General features: G+C 39.9%; 1 protein-coding gene across 3 annotated transcripts; it reads left to right on the forward strand.

The window, feature by feature from the left end:
- Positions 1 to 4,768: 4,768 nt before the first annotated feature.
- On the forward strand, positions 4,769 to 24,962 carry cdc14aa (cell division cycle 14Aa). 3 transcript variants are annotated; one of them, XM_076295940.1, is made up of 15 exons: positions 4,769 to 4,862; positions 7,518 to 7,608; positions 7,823 to 7,898; positions 12,050 to 12,142; positions 12,277 to 12,356; positions 13,113 to 13,179; positions 13,678 to 13,740; positions 13,840 to 13,927; positions 17,954 to 18,184; positions 21,353 to 21,491; positions 21,944 to 22,109; positions 23,406 to 23,506; positions 23,682 to 23,816; positions 23,967 to 24,324; positions 24,668 to 24,962. In XM_076295940.1, the coding sequence occupies exons 1-15, from the start codon at positions 4,769 to 4,771 to the stop codon at positions 24,695 to 24,697; spliced, it is 1,812 nt and encodes a 603-aa protein (XP_076152055.1). In that variant the 3' UTR covers positions 24,698 to 24,962. The 3 variants fall into 3 exon arrangements, with proteins under 3 accessions (XP_076152055.1, XP_076152057.1, XP_076152054.1); XM_076295942.1 differs by lacking the exons at positions 4,769 to 4,862; positions 23,967 to 24,324 and adding an exon at positions 7,059 to 7,116 and having other exon boundaries at positions 23,406 to 23,510; positions 23,605 to 23,816; XM_076295939.1 differs by lacking the exon at positions 4,769 to 4,862 and having other exon boundaries at positions 7,368 to 7,608.
- The last annotated feature ends 45 nt before the right edge of the window (positions 24,963 to 25,007 follow it).

Below are 25,007 nucleotides of genomic sequence, written 5' to 3' on the forward strand. Positions count from 1 at the left end.
TCCGGCCTACCATCCTTTTGGGGGGCTTGGTGCAGTGGGGATGCCCAGTCCTGCACATTATCTCCTCAAAAATAAATCACTCTTGTCAATTTGTTTCCATCTCCTCTATCCTCGACTCTTGTAAGTAAATGAGTGTGTGCATGTTTACTTTTGTGTGGGGCATTGTGTGTGTGTGTGTGTCTTTGTGTCTTTGTGTGCGTGTGCATGCTTGTGTGTGTGCATTCAGAGGCTGTCATAGTGATCTTACATCTCAACATAGTGATCTTACATCTCAACCCATCCCATAACCACTCATTTATGATATAGCGCCACATAGTTAAAAATGAAAAAGCAAAACTGAGGCTCAGAACTGCATGAAATTTGACCTGTAGGATCACTACAGTATGACACCCTCTGAATGCATGCTGAGTTTCGTGGAATTCCATTCATGGGGGGACATACAATAAATGAATTTACGTGTACATTAAGTGACTGTACACAAATCGGTTTGCGGATATTGAGCGAAGGGTTGCTGGATGAAATTGAAATGTATACACACACACACTCACATACACACACACACACACACACACACACACAGGCACATAAATAAACATACACACACACAAGCACACACACACCATTACCCCACCCCTACACACACACACACACACACACTCACAAGGGAACACACACACGTTGAAATCGGCTTGCTGATGTTAGTGTTGAGCAAAGGGTTACCGGATGAAATTGAAATGTACACACACACACACACACACACACACACACACACACACATACACACACGCACACACACACACATACACACACACATAAACACACACACACACACACAGCACACATATACACGGAAGCAAACACAGACACTCATTTACATACACAAAAGTTGCAAGGGTATATAGGGGATGGAGATAAATTGACAAGCGTGATTTATTTTTGCGGAGAGAATGTGCAGGACTGGGGGGCGGTCATATTTTGTACCGCTCTACATCTAGTTTCATAATAGTTATTAGTTACTAGTTATTGGACTACACACAGGCCTTACAGTATTCTACACATAGCCCTTTTATTTTGGATGCCACTCAATAACGTAAAAAGAGGCCTAGTTCACGTGGCAGTCCATGTTTCTTTTCAAGTCATGATTTCTTTTAATTTGGGTATCTGTTAATTGATACTAATTTGGAAAGATGTTTATACAAATATGATATTGTAGAACAAATAGCTCAATACATTTATCATCAGGATACCATTCAACCAAAACAATCCTTGATCTGATCCTCCTTTATGAAATGCCAATTTGTTTGGGTTGAAGTTGATTCACAGTTGAAACTGTGACACAAGTTTGGCAGGTAGCCTAGCCTATAAAAGGTGCGCAATTGAAGCTGCCTTTTTGTATACAGTTCCAGTAATAAATTAGCAGCTATACTTAAAGCTGCAGTTGGCAAGTCTGACAGATTGAGGGGACTTAGCCAAAATTTTAAATGTTTACAACTCTCATGCCCCTCCCCCACTACCACTGAGCACCCTCTCATCGAGTTTGTGCTTGTCAGTGCACATCAGACTGCACCAGACTGTGTATTGACAGTCAGATCTTACACAGCCCTGCTCTGATTGGACCAGAAGAATTGGGAGCTGTGGATTTTTGCAAAACAAAAAAAAGGCTCTAGGTGGAGGTAGAAGTGCGTTTTTTTTCTAAAACCGGCTGATTTATGTTGTTCTGTTGGAGCATAGTATCGGTTTCAGTGAATATGATTAAAAATCAGTCTTGCCAACTGCAGCTTTAAAGTGTAATAAACTGAAATGCTCTCTGTCACTAGAGAGAGAGAGTCCCTTTTACCCAGAAGTCTGACCCCTTATTCCAAATTGCAAACAAAAATAACATAAACAAGTCACATGTCAAAATTTATATTAAAAGAAATTGGCAACACATCAAATTCTGGAAGGAATAAATACAAATGAATAACAAACTGGATATACAGAACCTTGAACAGAAATTATTTCATTGTGCCATATTTAAACAATATCACAAATTAAAATATGTATTAGGAGAGGAAACAAACAGCTCGCCTAGCTACAGATTATATTATGACCAGTCATAAAATAAGAGAAAAGTGGTAACTTCTGTGTCTATCCTCTTTGTGTACATGTAAATACTTTATTGTTTGATAACTCAGCTACTTAACTTAAACTTAAATTGATTTATGTATATGTAAGTGTAGGCATATGTGCATATACATACATATAGAACCCCATAGCATTATTGCTGAAGCTATTACTGTCCTTTACTTTTTATTGATTTATTTATTGTATCATTTTTTTAATTATTAATTTTGTCTTTATACCAATATTCCTGTAAAGTTGATTATTAACATGTTATACCTGTAGCTTTGGCAACAATGACTTTATTTATTCATGCCAATAAAGCACCATTTGGTTTGATTTGATTTGAGAGAGGGAGAGAGGCGTGGTTTACATGTGTCTTGTTTCATATGTTTATACATAGGAGCTAAGTCTGTTAGGTGTTACACACCCCAAATAACAATAAACTGTAATATCGTTTGTTAAAAGGTTAAAAGATGGTCTTCTCATAAATAATTAGAGCAAGGTTAGATTACAGATTCAACTTTATTTTTTACCCTCTCCCTTAGGCATTATTGTATTGTATTGTATTGTATGCCTCCTCTCTCTCTCTCTCTCTCTCTCTCTCTCACTGTCTCTCTGTGTGTGTGTGTGTGTGTGTGTGTGTGTGTGTGTGTGTGTGTGTGTGTGTGAGTGAGAGAGAGAGAGAGAGAGATTTACAGATTAATGTATAATATGCTAAACAAAAAGTATGTTGTTTATTATTTTATATGTAGGCCTACACTGTTTATACAATGACAATGTCACAGAAGAGTTGATATAGAGAGAACATAGCCAGCGAGCCATGTATAATAACATAATACAGCATATAACATAGTTTATACCATTATATTATAGTGACCTGAACAGTATGAGTGATTCAGTTTGCGCAAAATTTACAAGCAGTGCAAACTGATATTGCTTGTGATGTTATGCAGTCTTGGACTAGCATTAGTTCTTTGGGAGTAGGCTACAGCTCACCAGGCCCAGGGTCAGAGCCTCAGTTAAGAAGCTCTTTTGTAAACACACACTGTGAGCCATGCTTCAGGCTCCTCACAGTGCCCACACCATCACATAGACGACAGTGATGGATGAAGCCTGGTTCACACCTCCATTACTCCTTTGAAGTATTCATGGCATGCATATATATATATATATATATATATATAATTTATACATTATCACATGTATTATGGGAATATGCTGTGCATCTCTCACCAGTAGTGTCCTCCCACATTGTGTAGATGACTGTGAAGATTATACAAGCAGAGCCATCTTTCCACTGTCCTACTAAGCTGTTACCTAATTGGTTAATTAAGGCGGATGGGCTGGGACAGGAATAGAAAGGAAGGACTAGCAGTGTGTCACGAAGAAAGAGCAATGGCAAATTCCAGTGCATCAGTGCACTGAAGCCCAAATCGTACCTTTCACATTCTTTCCATTTTCATTCCACATTCACTCTTTTTATCGGTTTCACAACAGCTGAAATTTATACAGCTGTTTTAAAAAAGCTGAAATTTATACAGCAAAATCCGAAATTCATAGCTGCCCATTCATGAAAACAAAGAGCTGAATATGTATCTGACATATTATTATAGCATGGTTTGCATTGTTCACTTATTTTATACAGTAAACATTATTTTTTACAGTGCAATACAAGGTCAGGAGTTCAACAAATAAATTCAACTGCATTTGACAGGGTACATTACTGTGCATTACATTACAGTGTACATTACCCAAAAATCTAAATAGAAGATATAAATATAAAAGTTTGTCTATTTGCCTGGCTTTGGTATTGTTAAGAATTCAACTGTTTTCATTTGATAGATTAAATGTTCCTATACTTCAGGAATAGGAGGACCACTACAAAGATGACTTCAGCTCTGCTGAAGAGGGCAGGTGCAATTGCAGTCCATAAACCTTGTGCAGAAATGTGCTTGCCAGACACGGCCATGTTCCTTATCTACACTATCTGTCCTTTTTGCTTGTAAAGTGTTTCTCTCAATGATGTCTCAAGTTTCCTCTAGATCTGTTTCGGCCGCAGGTAACCATGTCTGTTTTACAGGGGATGGCCCTATCTGATATTGGAAACGTATCTCGTGCCAATCTCTTTACTGTTCAATGCAACCCCATCCACATGCCTCTTTTTACTGCAATCTTAAAGAGAAAGTGTGTCTTCATGACATGGATTAACATGATGAAAGACGTCATCACGCAAAGTCAAATCAAGCAAGTTAATCAGGCCAAGAAAGGACGGAATGGTGACATTCTCACCTTCTTGGACTCAGGTGTAACTGAACACTTGACTTGGGTCCACGGCCTGTTTTTTTTAAGGGGTTGTTCAGTAACCTGAGTCGGACACTTGAGCCGGTCCTAGCCCAGTTTGATGTCATAGTGGCATGCAAGGACTCAGATCTCTCTCTCTCTCTCTGTTTGCCCAGACTCTTCAGGATACAGTCTCACTGCTTGCATTTCCACAGCATATGTTCATGACAGATGTGTAGGCCATTCTCTTTAGGAATGCCCTGACTCCAGGTGTGAACTCATCACGTGGAACCCACAGCACTCGCTCCTACAGGAGGAAAAAGTTGCCTTTTCCATCATGCTCTCGTTCTGAACTTCCCCTCCATCTCTCTACCTCAATGAAGGCATGTCTCAAGTCTCTTCCTGGGGTGGACACTGGCGAGGGAAACGCAGGTTTCCAGCACAACTTCCACACGGGGCCTGGATCACACCCATTGGAGGTATGTTTTTTGTTTTCATTTGCAAATGTATGTGACATGAAATGTAGTCTATGGCAACAGAGTTGACTACAAATGAGTTCTGCCTTGACACACTGAAGGTTGTATGGCTGGAAAAATGAGTCAGTTACAGTTTGCCTTGTGTTGTTGTCCTATATATCAGTCAATAAGAGACATTAGAGACACACAGTGGTGAGGAAATGACACAGCAAATGAAGTTTGATTCCAAAACAAGATATCAATGGTAAAGATTTTCCAGGTAGTGTCAGTGGAACTGCATGCTTGTTATTTGATTAACTATTACTTCATCAAAACAAATGCAATTTCATTGATATTATGAAATGAACAATGAAACAATATGACAAAATACCTCTTTAAATGGGAGATATAGTTTTGTATTATATATATTATATTTTGTTAATTTGCTGACAGAGAAGGAGAAACTCTGTATCTCCAACAAGATTACTTAAAGTAAAAGTGGAAAAGGCTATCCAGGACAAAATTAGTTATTTCACATTTCATTCACAGGGTCAATTCAATATGTTTTACATAACTAAAAGCAAGAATGTGGAATAGGATGGTAAAATAATATCTACAACTCTAAGTACCTCTCTGTTTGTATTAATGGATAAGTAGCTAACTTATATGCTTAAAAACCTTGTTCAATTAACCTAGAATGTCAATCGATATGGTGCTTGATGACCGGGCTGGCACTGGATTATTGCTAGAAGGGAAATACCTACAGCAGACTGACATCTGCATTAGTGACGCCAGTCGATTGTGGGGTTCTGACAGAGATGACTGATCATCTTAGCAGATTTTAACACATCCTCAGCACGTGCCAACGAATTAGGCTGCCAGTGTGCAGACACCAGCAGGGCTGTAGTGAAGGCTAAGCGCAAATAAACAGTTTATTCACCTCAGAAATTTTAGAAATAGAGTTTATCCACCTCTTATGAGATTGTAACCACCTCTCAAAAGAGTTTATTTACCAATTGCTTTTAACATTCACACTGTAGCCTATTATCCACATTCACATTAGGCCTACACTCATCAACACAACAGGTAGCCTACCATTTAATACCACTGGTATTGTTATAAAGATTGGACAATAACCTTCATCATCAAACATGTTCTGAATGCATTTAAAAAAAATCCAAAACCGCATGGCACGGTCGACCTTACCGTGATCACAGAGTTCATAGTTTATCCACCTGTTATTTTACCACTACACCCCTGGATACCAGCAGGTGGTGAGCTACTCTCAACACACAATAGGCCCTTCCTGACTGACTATTGTAGCCTACACTTGCCAACATCAACAGGGGAAACTTGTTAAATGTGGGAAGTTAATCTCAAGCAACTGGCACAAAATCATCAAGTTTCCCTGGAAGTTTACATAGCCTACTTTTAAAGCTAGCTGTAACATGCACGTAATGTCTATGGCAATGAATGATGTCAAAAATCTGAGGCGTTCTTATAGACCTATTGGCCTATAGAGTGCATTTTAAGCATGTATTATGGCATGTCTGAAACATCTTTAGAATGTATGCCTCTACATTACGGCCTCTTTGAAACATCACTTATTAATCATATAGTCTCGTGAAGATGTTTTCCCGGACGCCTACAACTGACCCGATCTCATGACTCATTAATGCGTCTGAGTGGAGCTCCAAATCTTGCGTTTGAATCCCGTTGGCAGCCGTCCCAAATCTCGTCTTATGTTTACACCAGGAAGCGTCTTGCATCCTGATTGGTCGAAACAAACCCATCCTTAGCAACGTGTCTTTATGTGGTGGTCAGGCACGTGGTTACTAAGCAATGGACCTTTAATGCTTCATCTTAAAGTTTGCTACTCCGTCACAAACGTAGCCGATGCATGCGCGCTTGTCGAAAGGGATTCGGATTTAAAGAACAGATGTATGTATAGGCCTACAGGGAATTCTCTAATCTACGATTTAAAGGCACAGGATAGATATCCTCCTTGCGAAAGAGAGGAAGAGGGAAACGGAATGGCTGTCCCTCCAACTTTCCTCGACACTATGGGACCTTGTTAATGGAAAACTCGGAAGCCCTGTATAGTGTAGGAGAAGTGGCCCACCATTCGTTCTCCACACAATGTCTAGTCATTGAAAGGAATCGTGTCAGTTTTAAAACTTTGTTATTCTTAGATAGGCCTAGTTCCCAGAGGATTTAAATACATTGAATGAAATGGCTGATGACAATGATCCACTCGGAGCCACAGAATGTATTAAAGGTAATCAGTAGAGTTAGTGTTAATTTTAGTCACCAACTGATGTGGGTTTATATACTTATTTCACCCCACATTACACATCCATGCTATTCCAATCGGACGACACTATCAAAGTGCATCAAGCGAAGCTTTCCTTTTGCCCAGAGTCGTAGAGTTGTCTCTGATTTTGCCTAGTCAAATTCCTGGGTTTAGAAACATGCCTACTTTTGCGTTCTAAAGAATGCTGGAAATTGTTGTAATTTGTAGAATGTGTTTGTTTGGCTTATTATGTATGACCGAAGCAGTCTGTGACGGCTGTAGCCCAGGCCTACGTAGGCTATTCTATTCAAAAAAAAAAAAAAAATTAAGGACAGACCTTATGATAGGGGCTGTTATTGATTCATGTATTAAACTTGTTTTTACAGATAGGCTTTACTTTGCCTCTCTCAGAAGCAAACCGAAAAGTACGCCAAATACCCACTATTTCACCACCGATGATGAATTTGTTTATGAGAAGTAAGTGTTGTCTGTTGCTATGTGTCTGTGTGCTCAACTCAATCCTGCGCTACGCTATAATGGTCATAGACAAAAGTGAAGCAGTAATGAGGCCTATGGTAGGCTATTGGAGGCCTATGATATTGCTATAGGATATTTCTGACATTGAAAAAAGTACAGCCTACACTTGAAATGTGTTTGAAAATCCATTTATGTTGTGTTCATGTTTTTGCAGCTTTTATGCAGATTTTGGTCCTCTGAATCTTGCTATGTTATACAGATTCTGCTGTAAATTGAACAAAAAACTTAAGGTAAGTGATTATTATATTATTATTTTTTTCTTGATTGACACACCATACCAAGCTGGGATGGCATCCATGACATAGGCTACCCCATAAATGCCACAGAAATCTGTATGCATATACTTTCTAGTTGCCCTTAAGTGCGGATAAAACTAGGAAAAGTCATATGGGTGGTTCTTCAATGCCACCCATATGACTTGGTTAGCTAATAATGGATCATGTAAGGAACAAAACACAGGGTTTGTTCAGAGAGGGTTGAAGCGGAGTAATCAAGGATCTTTCATATCGTTGAATGAAAGCGCTTCAGTACAATGGCTCTGGCCATGTTTATGAAAGAGAGCTACTAGTTATGGAAAAGGAGGAGCAGATTTATATCTGTGAGGCTGTCTTTGAAATTGTTAGCTATTCTCATGGCATTATTATAGTCAAATTGCCACTGATATAGTCTTTAAATAGTTTAAATACAATGTTCCACACAGGGTTTGTAGTGGAGGATTGATGAAACCTAATGAATAGATTGCTAGAACATTCAGGATAACTTGAGCTGTGCAGTCATGGAAATCAAATGCTTTGATTAAAACAGTGTCAGCAAACTAAATGGTATTCTGCAAGAGAGTTAGATGATATGCATGGTTAGACAAAGAATCCATGTAGTCTATTTATCTTCTCTCTTCGTATTTTCTTAGGAATAACTATAGGCTACACATAGCCTATGCTCTTTGGAACATTGTAGCATGCAAGATTATAAAATGTATATATATTTTTTAGTGCTGTCAAACGATTAAAAATTTTAATCACGATTAATCGCTCAATTCCTATAGTTAATCACGATTAATCACATATTTTATCACATAATTAAAATTCTATTATTTTGCATTTCTGAACTTTCCAGGAGTCCATGTTAACAATATAAAGCAATTATTGTGTATACTATCTTGATTAGGATTCAAATGAAAGCAAAGCAAGTTACTTCATTAACTTAACTTTAAGACGTAGGTCTATTTGATTATTTCTAGTGCTGTCAGTTAAACGCGTTATTAACGGCGTTAACGTAAACCTATTTTAACGGCGTCAATTTTTTTATCGCGAGATTAACGTTCTTTTTGGTGTAACAAACTTTGTAGTTTTTTCACAAGCTGTTCGTTAGAACAACTACAACACCACACTGGATCTAGCTAGACCGTGCTGCATGTACACGCCCCCTTTTAGGGGAAAGGGAGCTGTTTGGATAATGGAAACCTGCTGCATAGAAGTGGGGAGCTAAAAGGGGTTATACTTACTAAATCTGTGAATAAAAGGCACAAAATAAGGTTGGTGTAAGAGTTATCTGTGTGTTTATGGGATTAATGTGACCATTATGTTCCTATTTTTTGCTCTTTCCAGTTTAGCCTACTAACAGGAGTGTCACGAATGTAGGCACAGTCAAACTGCCCGTGGCTGACTATAACTAAGTTCGGCAAGCTTAACTTTACATGTCATAACATCAACTAAACATAAGTCACACATTCATTCTATCACTTGTAATATGAACGTAGCCTTTTTCCTACAACTAGGTGAGATAATTGGCTATGCCTGTTACACTGAAGTTCCACAGTTAGCTAGCTAGCAAGCTAACCGTTTTACATGGGATATGGTATATATGGTAAGTGTAGCTAGTAGGCTACGTGCTGAATGGGTTGTAATGTGTAGCCTACATCGTTTCGACATGAGTAGCCTAAGGAACATACACATAATTCTGCCGTGTTAGTAAAATTATTAAATGGCCTGTAAATTAATAACTAGATGTAACGTCAAGGTGTGATTAGGCTATCTGTCTTTCCCATTAGAATCAATGATATGTTAACTTGTTTTCCGCTAAAATGGGGCGTGATGCAGATTAAATGTAGGCTAGCCTATCTTTATGATGATGCACCAGTAGGCTACGTAAAAGCATGCTGCACACACTTGTTTGGGCTTACGAGCCGGCCAAAGAGTAGATTCGTACAATAAACACCAACGCAGTTGTTTTAAATTGCTGTGGACACCGATGCCGAGTGAGATGCACTCTGCTTTCGACATTAATTTACTGTACATTAGATTCCATTCTTTTCAATACAACTCTGCACACCAGCATCGCACTTTGCCGCCGTGTAAATCACGATTCAGTTATATTTGGTCGACGCCGCTCCATAAAATCCATTGTTCATCCAGTGTTTGCGTGTTAAAAACTTCGGTGCTGATGTGTGTGGCAAGTGACAGCGCACCAGACTGTAGGCCCATAAAATGGCAGTGCACTCATGTCGAAAAGTTCCTTATTTTCAACTGAACTCAAAGATAATGAATATAGTATTTTATGTTTGTTATGCCCTTTATTAGCTATATTTCTGAAGAATATATTGTGTTGCCTCAGGTCTGCTGCACATCTTTTGAAATTTGATTTGAAATAATTAGTGCTGTCAAACGATTAAAAATTTTAATCACGATTAATCGCTGAATTCCTATAGTTAATCACGATTAATCACATATTTTATCGCATAATTAAAATTCTATTATTTTGCATTTCTGAACTTTCCAGGAGTCCATGTTAACAATATAAAGCAATTATTGTGTATACTATCTTGATTAGGATTCAAATGAAAGCAAAGCAAGTTACTTCATTAACTTAACTTTAAGACGTAAGTCTATTTGATTATTTCAAAAAGTTTCAAAAGATGTGCAGCAGACCTGAGGCAACACAATATATTCTTCAGAAATATAGCTAATAAAGGGCATAACGGGTCGAAACGATGTAGGCTACACATTACAACCCATTCAGCACGTAGCCTACTAGCTACACTTACCATATATACCATATCCCATGTAAAACGGTTAGCTTGCTAGCTAGCTAACTGTGGAACTTCAGTGTAACAGGCATAGCCAATTATCTCACCTAGTTGTAGGAAAAAGGCTACGTTCATATTACAAGTGATAGAATGAATGTGTGACTTATGTTTAGTTGATGTTATGACATGTAAAGTTAAGCTTGCCGAACTTAGTTATAGTCAGCCACGGGCAGTTTGACTGTGCCTACATTCGTGACACTCCTGTTAGTAGGATAAACTGGAAAGAGCAAAAAATAGGAACATAATGGTCACATTAATCCCATAAACACACAGATAACTCTTACACCAACCTTATTTTGTGCCTTTTATTCACAGATTTAGTAAGTATAACCCCTTTTCGCTCCCCACTTCTATGCAGCAGGTTTCCATTATCCAAACAGCTCCCTTTCCCCTAAAAGGGGGCGTGTACATGCAGCACGGTCTAGCTAGATCGTGTGGTGTTGTAGTTGTTCTAACGAACAGCTTGTGAAAAAACTACAAAGTTTGTTACACCAAAAAGAACGTTAATCTCGCGACAAAAAAATTGACGCCGTTAAAATAGGTTTACGTTAACGCCGTTAATAACGCGTTTAACTGACAGCACTAATATTTTTTTACAGTCATGAACTTCGGTTAATAATGGTGGGAGCATTTCACTGATTCCTTTCCTGTCACCTGTTGTTGCTATGGAGTGGTCTAACAAAGACAACTGGTGTGAATGTACTGTGTATAACTTGCATGTACAGGACAGAGCCATGTATTGCTATATTTTCATGTAGGCCTACATTTCTGTGACATATTGATTATGCCATAAATAGGTCTGAAGTTTGTAAGATTTGTAAGACTTGATTGTCTAATTGATTCAGTTGTTAATTGTTAATTCATTATTAATTATTATTGCTGTTTGTTTATATTTATTGTTTTTATTTTGTTAAAGATGCTCTAAGCAATGTTACGCGGTTTTTAATCTAAACCATTTTTTGACACATACAGTACCTCATCACCCCTAGCTGCCTGTGCCCTGAATAAAAAAACCGCCTGGACCATAAAAACATAATAAACTGTTCCAGCCAATCACTAACGAGATGTGCGTTTAGTTTCAATTGCACGGGAGGGAGGGGGAGGGAGTAGCCAGCTAGCTCTGTTTTGTTTGAACGTCAACAGAAGTAGCGTTACCCAACATCATTTAGAGCACTTTTAAATTCCATTTATTTCATCACTATTATAGGTATTTTTTAATGTAGGTTATATTAAGAACTGTAGACATAAACATAATGCAATGAACTGAATCCCTATGTATTAATTTGTTTTTGTCTGCAGTCCTTCACACTGTCTAGAAAAAGGGTGATGTATTACACTAGCTATGATCAACGCAAACGAGCCAACGCTGCTTTCTTAATCGGTGCCTATGCGGTGAGTGACCTCAACCTTTGTCATGCCCATGGTCACACACACACACACACTAACCATTCACACACATTAAATCCTCCATTCTTGAGTGCTCTGACGGACTGTGCTAATGGTGGCCTCCTTCTGTCCTGTTTCAGGTAATCTACTTAAAAAGAACTCCTGAGGAGGCCTACCGAGCTCTTATCTCTGGAACTAATGTGTCATACCTGCCCTTCAGGTATGTCTCACCACTCACTCTCTCCTGTATTAGAGAAATGTGTTCAATTTCAAAAACGTGTTTGTATTATTAGTTGTGTAATATCTACTAACTAGTAACTAGTAAGGAAAACTATTCAATACATGTAATGGAGTATAAAGTACAATATTTAAGATATTGTAGTGGAAGTATAAAGTGGCAGGACATGGAAATAATCTAAATTAAACTGCAAGTTGCCCAAAAGTAATCACTGTCGTTATTTACTTACCTTCCACCATTTTCATGTGCAGTGTGGCAATGTGTGCAGTGAAATGAAGTGTCCCAGGGCCAAACTAAACTGAAAATCAAACAAAGAATCCAAGGAACTGATCAAACGCCTAGTTTCCCTGGTTAACAATGGAAATGTAAAATAGTGTCAGTCACTTGCTGCTATAGTCTTGTAATATAAATGTAAATAAACCCAGGAACAAGCTATTGAATAGGCATGAATACCTCGGAGGGCTTATGCTTGGGATCACATAGCAAATTGGTACACAATGAGCCAGAGACATCCTCACAGAACTGGCTGCCCTGGGCAAAGCAAAGGCATGACCTATCCATTACTCTTCACAGACAGATATAGGTGCAATCACACACACACACAGAAGCATGTTATGCACTCGACTATCGAAAGTCACAACCACAGTGCACAACAATCCTCTTTACCTACATCAGAATGTTAATTCCTGAAACAGCAAGCATCCTGATACTTGCTTTGTTTGTTTTCTGTTCTACCAGAGATGCTGCATTTGGAAACTGCACATATAACCTGTCTATTCTTGACTGTTTACAAGGAATCCGCAAGGTAAGGGCCAAACTGAAATAGTAGCGTGTGTGGTGTTACTCAGGCCCAAAAAGGCTCTACTCCACTCCCACCACTCATGTGTTGTCCTAAGGTTAATCCTTTAGTCCAATTAAACAGTAGCCAGGAACATGCTGTTGACACGATTTAAGAAAGAGAAGTTGCATAAGGACATTCACATTTTATGTTATTTTTTGCAAGATTTTTTCCCGGTGTCAGCTTCACCTTTAAGATGTTACTAAAGATGGCATTTCCCACCGTAGCAATCTCTGTTTACCCTGGTATGACAATTGTTTTAAGCATTTCATTGAAAATGAGAGCTACCCTCAATGAATTTCCAAAAATTAAATAAAGGTTGAATTAATTGAAGGAAGAAACTAATATAAGGAAGGAAGTTGCATTGTAGAGATCATTTATTGTATTGTCAATGGATATTTTTTAACAAGAAAGTCTACGCATTTGTTATGAAAGCACACACGGGTATGAATTTCTTCTTTACAGGCACTGCAGCATGGGTTCTTCAACTTTGAGACATTTGATGTTGAAGAGTACGAACACTATGAGGTAGAGCTTCAGTTCAGTGGTCTCCTTAGTCCAGACAGCACAATCCTATCTCTTTTCTTTTCGTTTGTCTTATTAGGTCTTTATTGTCTTTACCTTTAGCGTGTGGAGAACGGGGACTTCAACTGGATTGTGCCAGGCAAGCTTCTGGCCTTCAGTGGCCCACACCCAAAGAGTAAAATAGAGAATGGTGAGTTAAGGGGAATGAGAAAGACCACCACATCATAGCTACATGTTTCAGTCATCTTCATAGCTTTGGTGTCTTCATAGCTACATGCTTCAGTTATCTTTATAGCTTTGGTGTCTTCATAGCTACATGCTTCAGTCATCTTCATAGCTTTGGTGTCTTCATAACCACATGCTTCAGTCATCTTCATAGCTTTGGGGCTCTATCTTGCACTACAGCGCAATTGACTTTGTATACTCGCACTTTTGTCTTTCCTATTTTGCAGTCAGCGCATATTGGAATTTTCCCTCCACAGGTACATGTCTGTAAATTAGGGAATTCGATTGCGCCCACGGGGGCGGTTCAGCGAAAAGACGGGGGCGCAAACGTTCCCTGTTGATATTTTGCAGTTTCAGAAAACAATTCCGCCACAGACCAGGAACTCCCGGGTCTAAAGTCAGTGGTGCAAATTCAGATGCTATTTTAAGGGTGCATGCATGGCCACAGGCCTGCAGGAATGAATGCGTTGCACACCGATCTACAGACACCCCCGTGCACAGACTGAAACATTCAAAGCCTTGATAATATTTGTCCATTTCCCGGTTTTGGTCGTGCATTGGTCACCTAAAAATTTAGTAGCCTATATAGTAGGGGTGTGAATCTCTCATGTTAAAGACGATACGATTCACATCTAGATACATGGGCACGATTTGATACAAGAAAAGATACATGTTCATAGACAGTGTTGGGAACGTTACTTTAAAAAAGTAATTAGTTATAGTTACTCACTACTTGTTCCAAAAAGTAACTGAGTTATTACTCTATGATAAGAGTAACTCGTTACCAGGGAAAGTAACTATTTGCGTTACTGTTAAAAAAAAAGTTGCTATATGTCAAAGAATTTGGATTTTTTTGAGCAGTTTTGAAAAGCCAGTTGAAATTAGTAGAACAGATAGGTGTTTGTAGGCTACATAACTTTCGATATTTATTAGATAGATAGATAGATAGATACTTTATTGATCCCCAAGGGGAAATTGTACATCGACAGACCTACGGTTGACTTCAGCCTGTGTCATAGGTTTTTGTTGTGAGGCAGAGATATCTAGCTTTTGCTGCTTGGAGGACATTGCTCCGAGTCCTTCTTTGCTAGTGGATGGCGAGCTATCATCTCTGGTGGAGGGGGGCTATCGGTGTTTTTGGCCACTAGCGTGTGTGAGATGCCTCATTAAATTAGAGTTGCTTACAACGGATGTCGACAAAGTCTTCGCTCCTGGACATAATGTACACATTACATGCACGTTCTTGCCTTTGACCACAATGAATTTGAAGTAGTGATTATATCTCCACCTTGAAAATGCCAACTTTTCATCGGATTGCTCCTGACCTCTGCTGTTTCATCGAATCTCTACTTTAGCTGTTGCGTGTGTGTGGCGCGTGTGTTGGCAAGTGTGTAAAAACACTGGCTCTGATTGGCTATCATGAAACATGACTCTGCTTTAGCTAATCCTAATCGCTTACGTCGTAACCCACCTCCTCACTAGCTGTGAGCCAGGGGTGCGTTCGGATTACACAGTTTATTCAATCAATGCAAAGTAAGTAACGCGCCGCATTTAACGTCCAGTAACGTTAACGGCGTTGTAACGTTGTAAAAAGTAATTAATTAGATTACTCCGTTATTGACAAATTAACGCCGTTAGTAACGCCGTTATACTTAAACGCCGTTACTCCCAACACTGTTCATAGAAAACGATTCAGTACGATTCGATGCGATGCGATTCGATGCAGTTCGATGCAGTTGAAGAATGGAAAGCATTCTGAAAGATTTTTTATCATTTGCTTAAGGTGCACATTCATTTTATATTATCAATTATCATGGTCATGTCAATTAGGCAAAAACAAATGTGTGAATATGATTATATAAACTGAGGTTTGTATCATATGCTGTATTGAAATGAAAAAAAGAATAGTCTACATTTCAGTCAAACACAGCAGCCAAATACAACATAAAAATACATTTTTATAGACTTTATAGATTTTATAGAGTTATATCTGATTGTTTTCAAGGAGCTGTAGCCTATTGTTGAGGGAAGACAATACCGAAATAAAATAAAACTGTGCTTAAGACAATCTTCTCATATAGCCTAGCCTACAAGAATAAAATAGGCCTATGAACTGGGCCTATTTTGTTCCAAGTCTGAGTGAATATGAACAAAATAATAATAATTTGTGCATCGTTTTAGCAGCCTGGGCCAAATTATTCTTTAACATTAAGGAAATCCCTTCATCAAACGTAAGGCTACTCTACAGACTATCGTTGCCGTTTAGAAAATGCTATATAGTAAGTGTTTAATTTCGCGCTGGATTTTGAAAAACAAAAGAGTAATAAAAACTGTCAAACAAACGACCGAGTGCGAGTTGTCACGTGCTTAAGTTGCAGTAGATGTATGGGTAATGAAGTCCTTTGACAACTTTGGGCAATGAATGTAGCCCAAAACAAACTGCATTACCCACAAATCCGTGCCACGTGTAGTTTCAAAACAGGAAGTGGGATGAACGCGCTGCTTGCAATGTAAATGAGAGTCTGAGCGAGCAGAAAAGATTGTCAACCGATTCGTAACAAGTAAATCGATATAAAACAACCGGTTCATTTCAGTTTTATTCCGGGCTTCACATATCGATGTAGCTGTATCTTAAACGTTAAAAACGGATATAATACGTATCGGTTAATCTTTACACCCCTACTATATAGTACAACATCTACATGCAATATCTTTACAACAACAACGCCTAATAATGACCTATTCATTTGGACAACTTTATACAGCCCTATAAAGGCTAAAGTTACCTTTAGTTTTATTTCAATTTACCGTTGTGTATGGCTTTAAACATCGTGTCCGCTTTAACATCAGCCTAAGCATTATTCCAGCTGTGCTAAGGTTTTGACAAGCCTCGCCTACCTTGTTGTAGCCCATCTGAAATAACTCCAAGCTTGGCTATGTTCCCTCCATCCTTTTGTTGTTTTATAAACGTTTTATATCCATGATGGCCTTGAAGTCTTGAGTTAGTGAATTAGCTTATTATGTGCTGTTAACCAGCAACCATAGATAGTAAAAGAAAACAGTATGGCTACAATTTCAGTAGTTGCTGCGTCCATTGTTATTCTCTCTCCTGCTCAAACAAATGTTGTGCGTGAAAATATTGTAAATAGCCTACTGTCATGCAGTTAATGGGATACTGTGCAGAGTTGGAAAGTTAGGTCAACTTGGAAACTGTTTCTTGTTGTTGAGTTGCCTGATGGTAAGGTACGGCCGTAGCTTACACCTGCTGGAGCCCTTGCTTGGCCGCCTGCGCTGCGCAACGCACACTTCGCTCCTCTCATCTATACAGCGCAGTTCCCATTTCTGCAAACCATACATAATTACAAGGGAAAATATTACCACATGAGGGAAATCAGTGTGGTGTCCATTAAGATGTGAAAAAATAGGCATAAATCTAGCATACACATTTTCATGAATCACAGATGTGTTGATGACATAAATTAGGAAATATTAGAGGACTTAAGGAGATGTGATGTTGAACTTTGAAATAATTTTGTTCAGCCTAACCAATCACATTGATGAAGGATTCCTAACATTATGTCCCACTTTACTTTACTCACAATAAACAGCATCAGCAATCAGGAACCAATGTATGTAGGCCTGCCTTTGCTGCAAATAAATGTACACATTCCTCCAACTTTTTATACCCTATGAGTTAATCTGAGGTTAGAAAAGCATAATTTAAGAATAGGATAAACGTTGCCATTAATAATGGGCTAATGATGACATTTCAAACCACAGCATGTCACTGCAGCTGGCTTAATAGACTTTTGGATATTATTGGTCAATATAATAAGAGAGTAAACTGTTTTTCAAGTCTCTTGTTTTTGTGTGGTTGCCCTGTGTAGCATTTTGATATAGATAATCATTGCAGACTTCTATGTAATATAAAAGTTTAGGTAAAACGGTAAGGAGAGTCCACCTCCCCTTGACAATCGGGGTTCTTCCACAGGTTACCCTCTTCATGCTCCAGAGGCCTATTTCCCATACTTCAGGCAGCACAATGTGACCGACGTAGTGCGACTCAACAGGAAGATCTACGAGGGCCGACGCTTCACTGATGCTGGCTTCCAGCACCATGATCTGTTCTTTGTGGACGGCTCCACACCCAGCGACCTCATCCTGCGACGCTTCCTGCACATTTGTGAGAGTTCAGAGGGTGCCGTGGCGGTACATTGCAAGGGTGAGAGTGGCCTGATCAGTCTACTTTTCTAGTCAAAGCCAAGGGGACAGATTGGCGTGTTAATGTACACCAATCTCTTGAAGTTGGAAGTGTTATTAATCAAAGAAGAATATGAATGGGGGGAGGGGGGTTAAGTGTTTACAGCTTTATTTATATACACAATACAAGGAAGCACTGAAAAAGAAAAAAATCTTAATGTACTTTGCGTGAAATAGCAATGCTGAGAGAGAGCATTAGCCATCTTAATCTAAGTTTAGCGTGAGAGGACAAAGGCAGCACTGATTTCAAGGATGCTGTGTGATTGCAGTTTTCTTTAAAGCATTCTATAAGGAAAATTATGTGGCTGATGTTATCTGGAATGTTTGCATCTACAGTATGTGATGTAAAAACGTCATACAGGATTTGTTTCCCTGATATGTTGACATACTGATACTCTGTAATGAACAACACATCCAAAGAATATACACAGTGCTATTACACACACATCTTTTCAGTTAAATCGTATTTATTTTTTTATAGCCCAATGACCATTGAATGCTCTCAATGCCAAACTACCCAAAGCCCACCTAAAGGAAACAAAACTCCAAAAACAAAACTAACATTTGAATGATATCCGGATATAATACGGAAAGTGGTGTCGATGTGCACCTAGAACAGAGGCGGACTATGTACATTCAGGAAAAGTCTAGAACTGCCATCGGCTGCCTGGGTCAATGTCTTGTCTGCCAAGTAGGGCTACTGTCTAGCTCTCTACATACATATGCGTCACTCAGGCTTAATCAAAGCTATCAGTATGTCTATGCTATTAGTTGGCATTGTCATCCAAAGCTGAATATTAAATAAAAACAAGAATATACTTTGTAAACAGATCATTTACATGTTATAAGGGGTTATTTACAGCGAGCTACCCCTGCCTGGCCTAGAGACTAGAGGTAAAACATAGGCCTGACAGTGCTGCTTTGTTTAGGCCATAAGATAAGGTTTATAAAATATATAGTATAAAATATATACATAAAGTTTCCTACCCTCACTAAATGTCATGTTGAGGTCAGTTTAACAGGTGTGACCTTTACATATTTCAAAACTTCTTGCTCAGCAGCTAGGCCTGCTCTATGTGGTGGTAGTGTAGTGGTTAAGGAGCTGGGCTAGCGTGCAGTAGCCTGAAAGTTGTCGGTTCAATTCCCGGCTTCCACCGTTGTGCCCTTGAGCAAGGCACTTAACCCCAAGTTGTTCCAGGGACAATGTAATCCCGTGTAATATAGTTGGCATAATAAGTCACTTTGGACAAAACTGTCTGCTAAATGTAATAATAATACTCTATTAATGTAGTCTGTGATATATATACTCTTTTGATCCTGTGAGGGAAATTTGGTCTCTGCATTTATCCCAATCCGTGAATTAGTGAAACAAACTGCACACAGTGAACACACAGTGAGGTGAAGCACACACTAATCCCGGCACAGTGAGCTGCTTGCAACAACAGCGGCGCTCGGGGAGCAGTGAGGGGTTAGGTGCCTTGCTCAAGGGCACTTCAGCCGTGCCTACTGGTCGGGGTTCAAACTGGCAACCCTCCGGTTACAAGTCCGAAGCGCTAACCAGTAGGCCACGGCTGCCCACAAGAAAATATGAAATATCAAACTACCAATAGACTTGCTGAAAATGAGTTGAATATAACAACCTGTGTAGGTTTTTTACAGCTGTATTGTAATATGATATAATCAATGCATGTGATATATTTGAATTCAATTTATCAATTAGTTTCCACAAAATTCACCAGAAGTCATAAGGGGTTATTTTTCATACCCCTGAAAATCCCTAGCATTTTCGAGGCCCAAAACTATTTTATGTCATGGGGCCCAAATTGTCCAGCAGCACCCAAACAATAATTACGTTTTTTGTAAATTGTGACCACCTATTTTGGATGTGATAACTTGACTGGCAAAGTATGTACTGCATATGGTAGAATTGTTTTTTTTTTTTTTTGTTCTTTTCTCTTTTTTCAGTCCCTGACCTAAAATATCTGCATTACACTATATAACTTTCTTTAACTATAATTACTTTATTCTTTTCTTTAAAAATATTTTGTAGTTTTTTTTCTTGTGCATACTACTAAAGAACGCTATTATTTACTGAATACAATTGACTGGAGGCAATTTACTTGTAACATCAGGTGTAGCCACAGTATGCTAAAACTTTATTGAGTGAGGTCTCAGATTTCCTAATCAGTATCAGTCTAGTTCTTCAGCTGATGGTTGTCCTTTTCTAGCCTGGTAAACCAAACTCATTCACAAAGTGAATGAGTCACTCACTGGATTCCTTTCCCACACTTGCATCACAACGGGCGCTTACTTTGAAATCATCGGTCCAGCCTAACCAATCACATTATTCAGGAATTCATAACGTTACTTCCTACTTCGCCTAAACTTTACAAACTGACAATAAACAGCATTGGCAGTCAGGAAACAATGTATGTGGGCCTACATTTGCTGTAAATAAATGTACACATTCTTCCGACTGCAACTTTTGATGTTTGCAGGCGTTGCTACTACCGTTTATCACAGCCACTTTTGATTTCAAAACTATAGTGCATCCCCTCTCGTCGCTGATTGGGCAGGTATCCTGCCGACCGATGGAAACGTTAGTGAACTATAGTGTTCCAGACTAGTATCTCCCTGAAAGGGGATCTAGGTGGGCATGGCCAGGCTAGTCCTTAAAATCGCTTGTCAGCTTATAGGTTCTATGTTGTTCTATCTTTGGCCTGCATTTCATGGCCCATGAGAATGCAAGGGTTCATGTTGGAGACTTGGCGATCAGGTGACAGATAAAGATATGCTCTTATGTAACATGAAACCTAACCTACACTGCCTTTTGTTTGTCAGGCCAATGTGCTATCAATATCATAGATTGGTAGAACTAAATTGTAATTAGAACACTAGTTTTTATTTTGTTTTGGAATGGGAACCAACTTTCACTGACAAGAGAAAATAATGTTGTAGTTTTGTATTTTAATTTAGCCCTCGTTTAAAAATGGAATCAATAGGCAAATATTCCAATAGACCTTCTGAACGTTTGTGCATGCTTTGCTATATTGTTTATTCCTTCTATAGATAATTTTCAGCCAGTAAGTTTATCTTCTTCTTGCTCCTTGTTCCTTCCTTTCATGTGCAGCGGGCCTTGGCAGAACAGGCACTCTGATTGCTTGTTACCTGATGAAACACTACCGTTTCACAGCAGCGGAGGCCATTTCCTGGATACGGATCTGCAGGCCTGGCTCAATCATTGGGCCACAGCAGAACTTTCTTGAAGAGTGAGTAGACCACCACTGGCTAGAAAAGAAGAAGTAGGGATCTTAATGTTGTGCGCTTCTTTTATTACTTGAGAGCTACACCAGGCACGTTACTGAAGCGTTTGCGTTGCGTCTGCTGCAACAATTAGCTTCCACTATAATCAATGGAAGTAGCTACACCAGACGTGATAGTGGCGCGTACGTTAAAAAAAATAGACCATCTGTCTAAAATGGATTTTATGCGTCACGAACGGAACGCTTCAGTTACGCGCCTGGTGTAGCTTCCCTGTAAGGTCCCCATTTGTGACTGATTACATTCAATTCCACTTATATACAGTATAGTCCTTCCCATTTTTCTAATACTTTTCTCAGTCTTTCTGTTGTAATACTAATGTTCTCCAAAATCAATAGTATCTAAACAATGGAATCACTTGATTCTCTTTCTCTCTCTGTCTCTTTTTATATCTGTGTAGCAAGCAGCACAGTCTGTGGGTGCAAGGGGACATGTATCGCTCCAAGCAGCGTCAGCAGCAACTGCGTCAGCGGCAGCAGCAGGATCGAGACATAGCCCGCCTCATCTCCAGCATGGACGACGTGTCCATCAACACCAGTGTCTTCAAGTCCCAGAGCATGGAAGAGGTGAGACCCCATGATGGGACAGGAGACCCATCAGCGCAAAAGATGGTAGTGTAGCCTGCTGCTTTCTGTCATCTGTGTAACCTGAGTTGTGTAGACCCAACTACAGCTTAGCCCTGCTTCTGCCTGGGCTCGAACTGGCAACTTGCAACACAGGTGCCCTAGCAAGGGAGGGGGTCATCCCTATGTTCCTCGGGTCCTATGTTCCCCGCTCGGGGTTAGTGTTAGGCTTAGGGTTGGGGTCCTATGTTCCCCGGTCCCATACAAAGCATCTCTTACTAGCACATCTCTTAAAGCAACACCAAAGAGTTTTTTGTACCTTAAAATAATGTTTCCAAAATCGTTTCAGTGGTTCATCAACTCGTAACAGGATCAACGGCAATTCTGCATTCGCTTCGCGGCCCTCTATCGGCTATAACCGCACTATGTAAGTTTGCCAGATCGGGTAGCAGATCTGTAGTTCGATGGAATGAGACATAAGAAACTACAAATTTGACTTGCTTCTGATGTCGCAATGCATCGTACTTTTATAAGTCATGCAAAATATTCTACCTTCACTGTGGACATTGTTATTTGCAAAGCCGGTGCTGGATAAACAAATAGTGTGCGTGCGACAGAGGGAAAGTTCTTTGGTGTTGCTTTAAGGCGCCAGAAGGGAGGTTTACTTAACACACATACTGCACATCTCTTAGGCGAGAATCACATTAGGCAGCGGCAAGCGTAACGCAACGCTCAGACCATAATAAGTTCTATCTCGTTCCTATGGTAACACAAACGGTTTGCCTTGAATACGCTCGCGTTGCGCTTTGAAAGTTGAACCAAGTTCAACGCTCAGCTTCTTCAATGCTAGCGTTACGCCAACGTTGCCACCTTTCCGCTGCCGAACCATAGAGAACAATAGGAAACCTGCCGCTTGCCGCTGGCAAATGTGATCCCCGCCTTAAGGCGTCAGAAGGGAGGTTTACTTAGCACACATACTGCACATATCTTAAGGCGTCAAAAGGGAGGTTTACTTAACACACATACTGCACATCTCTTAAGGCGTCAGAAGGGAGGTTTACCTAACACACATACTGCACAGCTATTGTACCAGCCGGCAACTGTTACATCTGGTCTGATGTTCCACTGTCTCTTTTTGATTTGGTTGATTTAGACTCTTGTAAAGCATAAGATATAATCATTCTTCTTATTTGTTTATTTGTTTACACTAAAATAAGATACACAATTCACTCTTGGCATTTCACTTTTAAGACTGAATTAAGTGGAGGGAATTGAATTCTTTGCATTGGTCTGTTGCAGAATGACTTCAGGCTGGATGGTCTGGGTCTGACTCAGGGAGATAAACTCAGGGCCTTAAAGGCTCGACGCCATTCTAGATCTGCCACTACTGAAGCACTGAGGTATGTGGAATTGTAGTGTTTGAACTCCAGTGTTTGAACTCCATGGTCGGAGGATGTGGCCTTGAACAGTATTGGGTTTCCGCTACTATGATAGCCAGGAATGGGACTTCTTTTGTATTTTGCACTCTGCATCACCATCCACTGGTCTGACAGTAGTTGTGTGTGTTTCTTGTAGTGGAATAAACCCAGCACAGAGCTCCATTTCTCCCCCCAAAGCGCCGAAAGCCTCCACCAATGCTTTCACCTCCTCCTCCTCCTCTCCAAGACGGCTCACTCGCAGTCCCTCATCCTCAGCTGGAAATCTTAAAAGGTGAGTGCCCGTGTGAGTGCCCATGTGTGTGTGTGTGTGTGTGTGTGTGTGTGTGTGTGTGTGTACACATTACATGGTCCTATCCCTGATCTCATCACCCATGACTCTTCTGTCCCCTGGCCCTGCCTAATGTTTGTGTGCCCATTACAGCTTAAACCCCAGATTAGCCCGATCACTTGGCAACCTCTATGGGGTTGACAACATGGCTGAGAATGCAGATGATGACCCACCCACACCCTTTGCCTCCACCTCCTCCTCCCCCTCCTGCTCCTTAGCGGCATCTTCATCCTCCCTCTCTCCATCCTTGGGTTTGGGGTTTGGCTACTCCCCCGGTGACCCTCGTCTCCCACCCACCCCAAACTACCACCAGGCCAGCAACAAGCCCGGTGACCGCCCCGTGAGGCCCAGGGTTCCGGCCTTTGCCGTGGGCCCCAGAGGTCCAGCTGGACCCCGCAGAGCCCTGGTCCGGTCTGGGCTCACGGGCCGGCACCTGAGCCGATCTATCCCTGTAAGTTTACTGATGTGCTATCTGTCTGCCATCACCTTCCTCCTTACTTGTTTGTTTGTGTACTTAGCTATCCATCCAACTGTTTGTTTATACTGTATATCCGTCCATCCATCCTTTCTTCCATCTGTCTGTCTGTCTATCTTGCTTATAGCATTGCTTTCCAGTTGTCACTCTACCCCCCTCACAACTCAGATGTATTTGTTTGTTTTTCCAAAGACAACTGTAGTTATGTTGAGGTAAATGTATAATCCACAAAATGTAAAGAAAACATCTTCCTGTATCCCAACTTGAGAAGTACTGTTTTGAACTGTTTCATATTTACGCTTTGATTCTCTTCTTTCAGTCCCTTCAGTCTGAATATGTTCACTACTAAAGCTGTAGTGTTGCGCTGACAAACACTACATGAGCCCTGAGGAAATATTTTGCACAGTGAAGACTGAAGATCACTACATCCCCTGGACACAGAATCGGCTGAGTGCAAAACTAAAGTATTTTTCAACTCCTGAAAAAAACATCATCATCACCATCAACAACAACAACAACAACAAAAACGGGGATATCAGGGGATACAAAACACCCTTTTTGTATGTTATATCCTTGAACTGTACATAAATGGATTTTCTATGGATTGTATTATAGCTAGATCACCAAATAAGTTGTTATTTAGTTTTGTGCTCATAATG

The sequence above is a fragment of the Alosa pseudoharengus genome, unplaced genomic scaffold (genome assembly GCF_046254945.1).
Source record: "Alosa pseudoharengus isolate Yale_2024_CS ecotype anadromous, Long Island Sound unplaced genomic scaffold, YU_APseudo_1.1 YU_APseudo_1.1_scf_2, whole genome shotgun sequence".
Lineage (NCBI taxonomy): Eukaryota > Metazoa > Chordata > Actinopteri > Clupeiformes > Clupeidae > Alosa > Alosa pseudoharengus.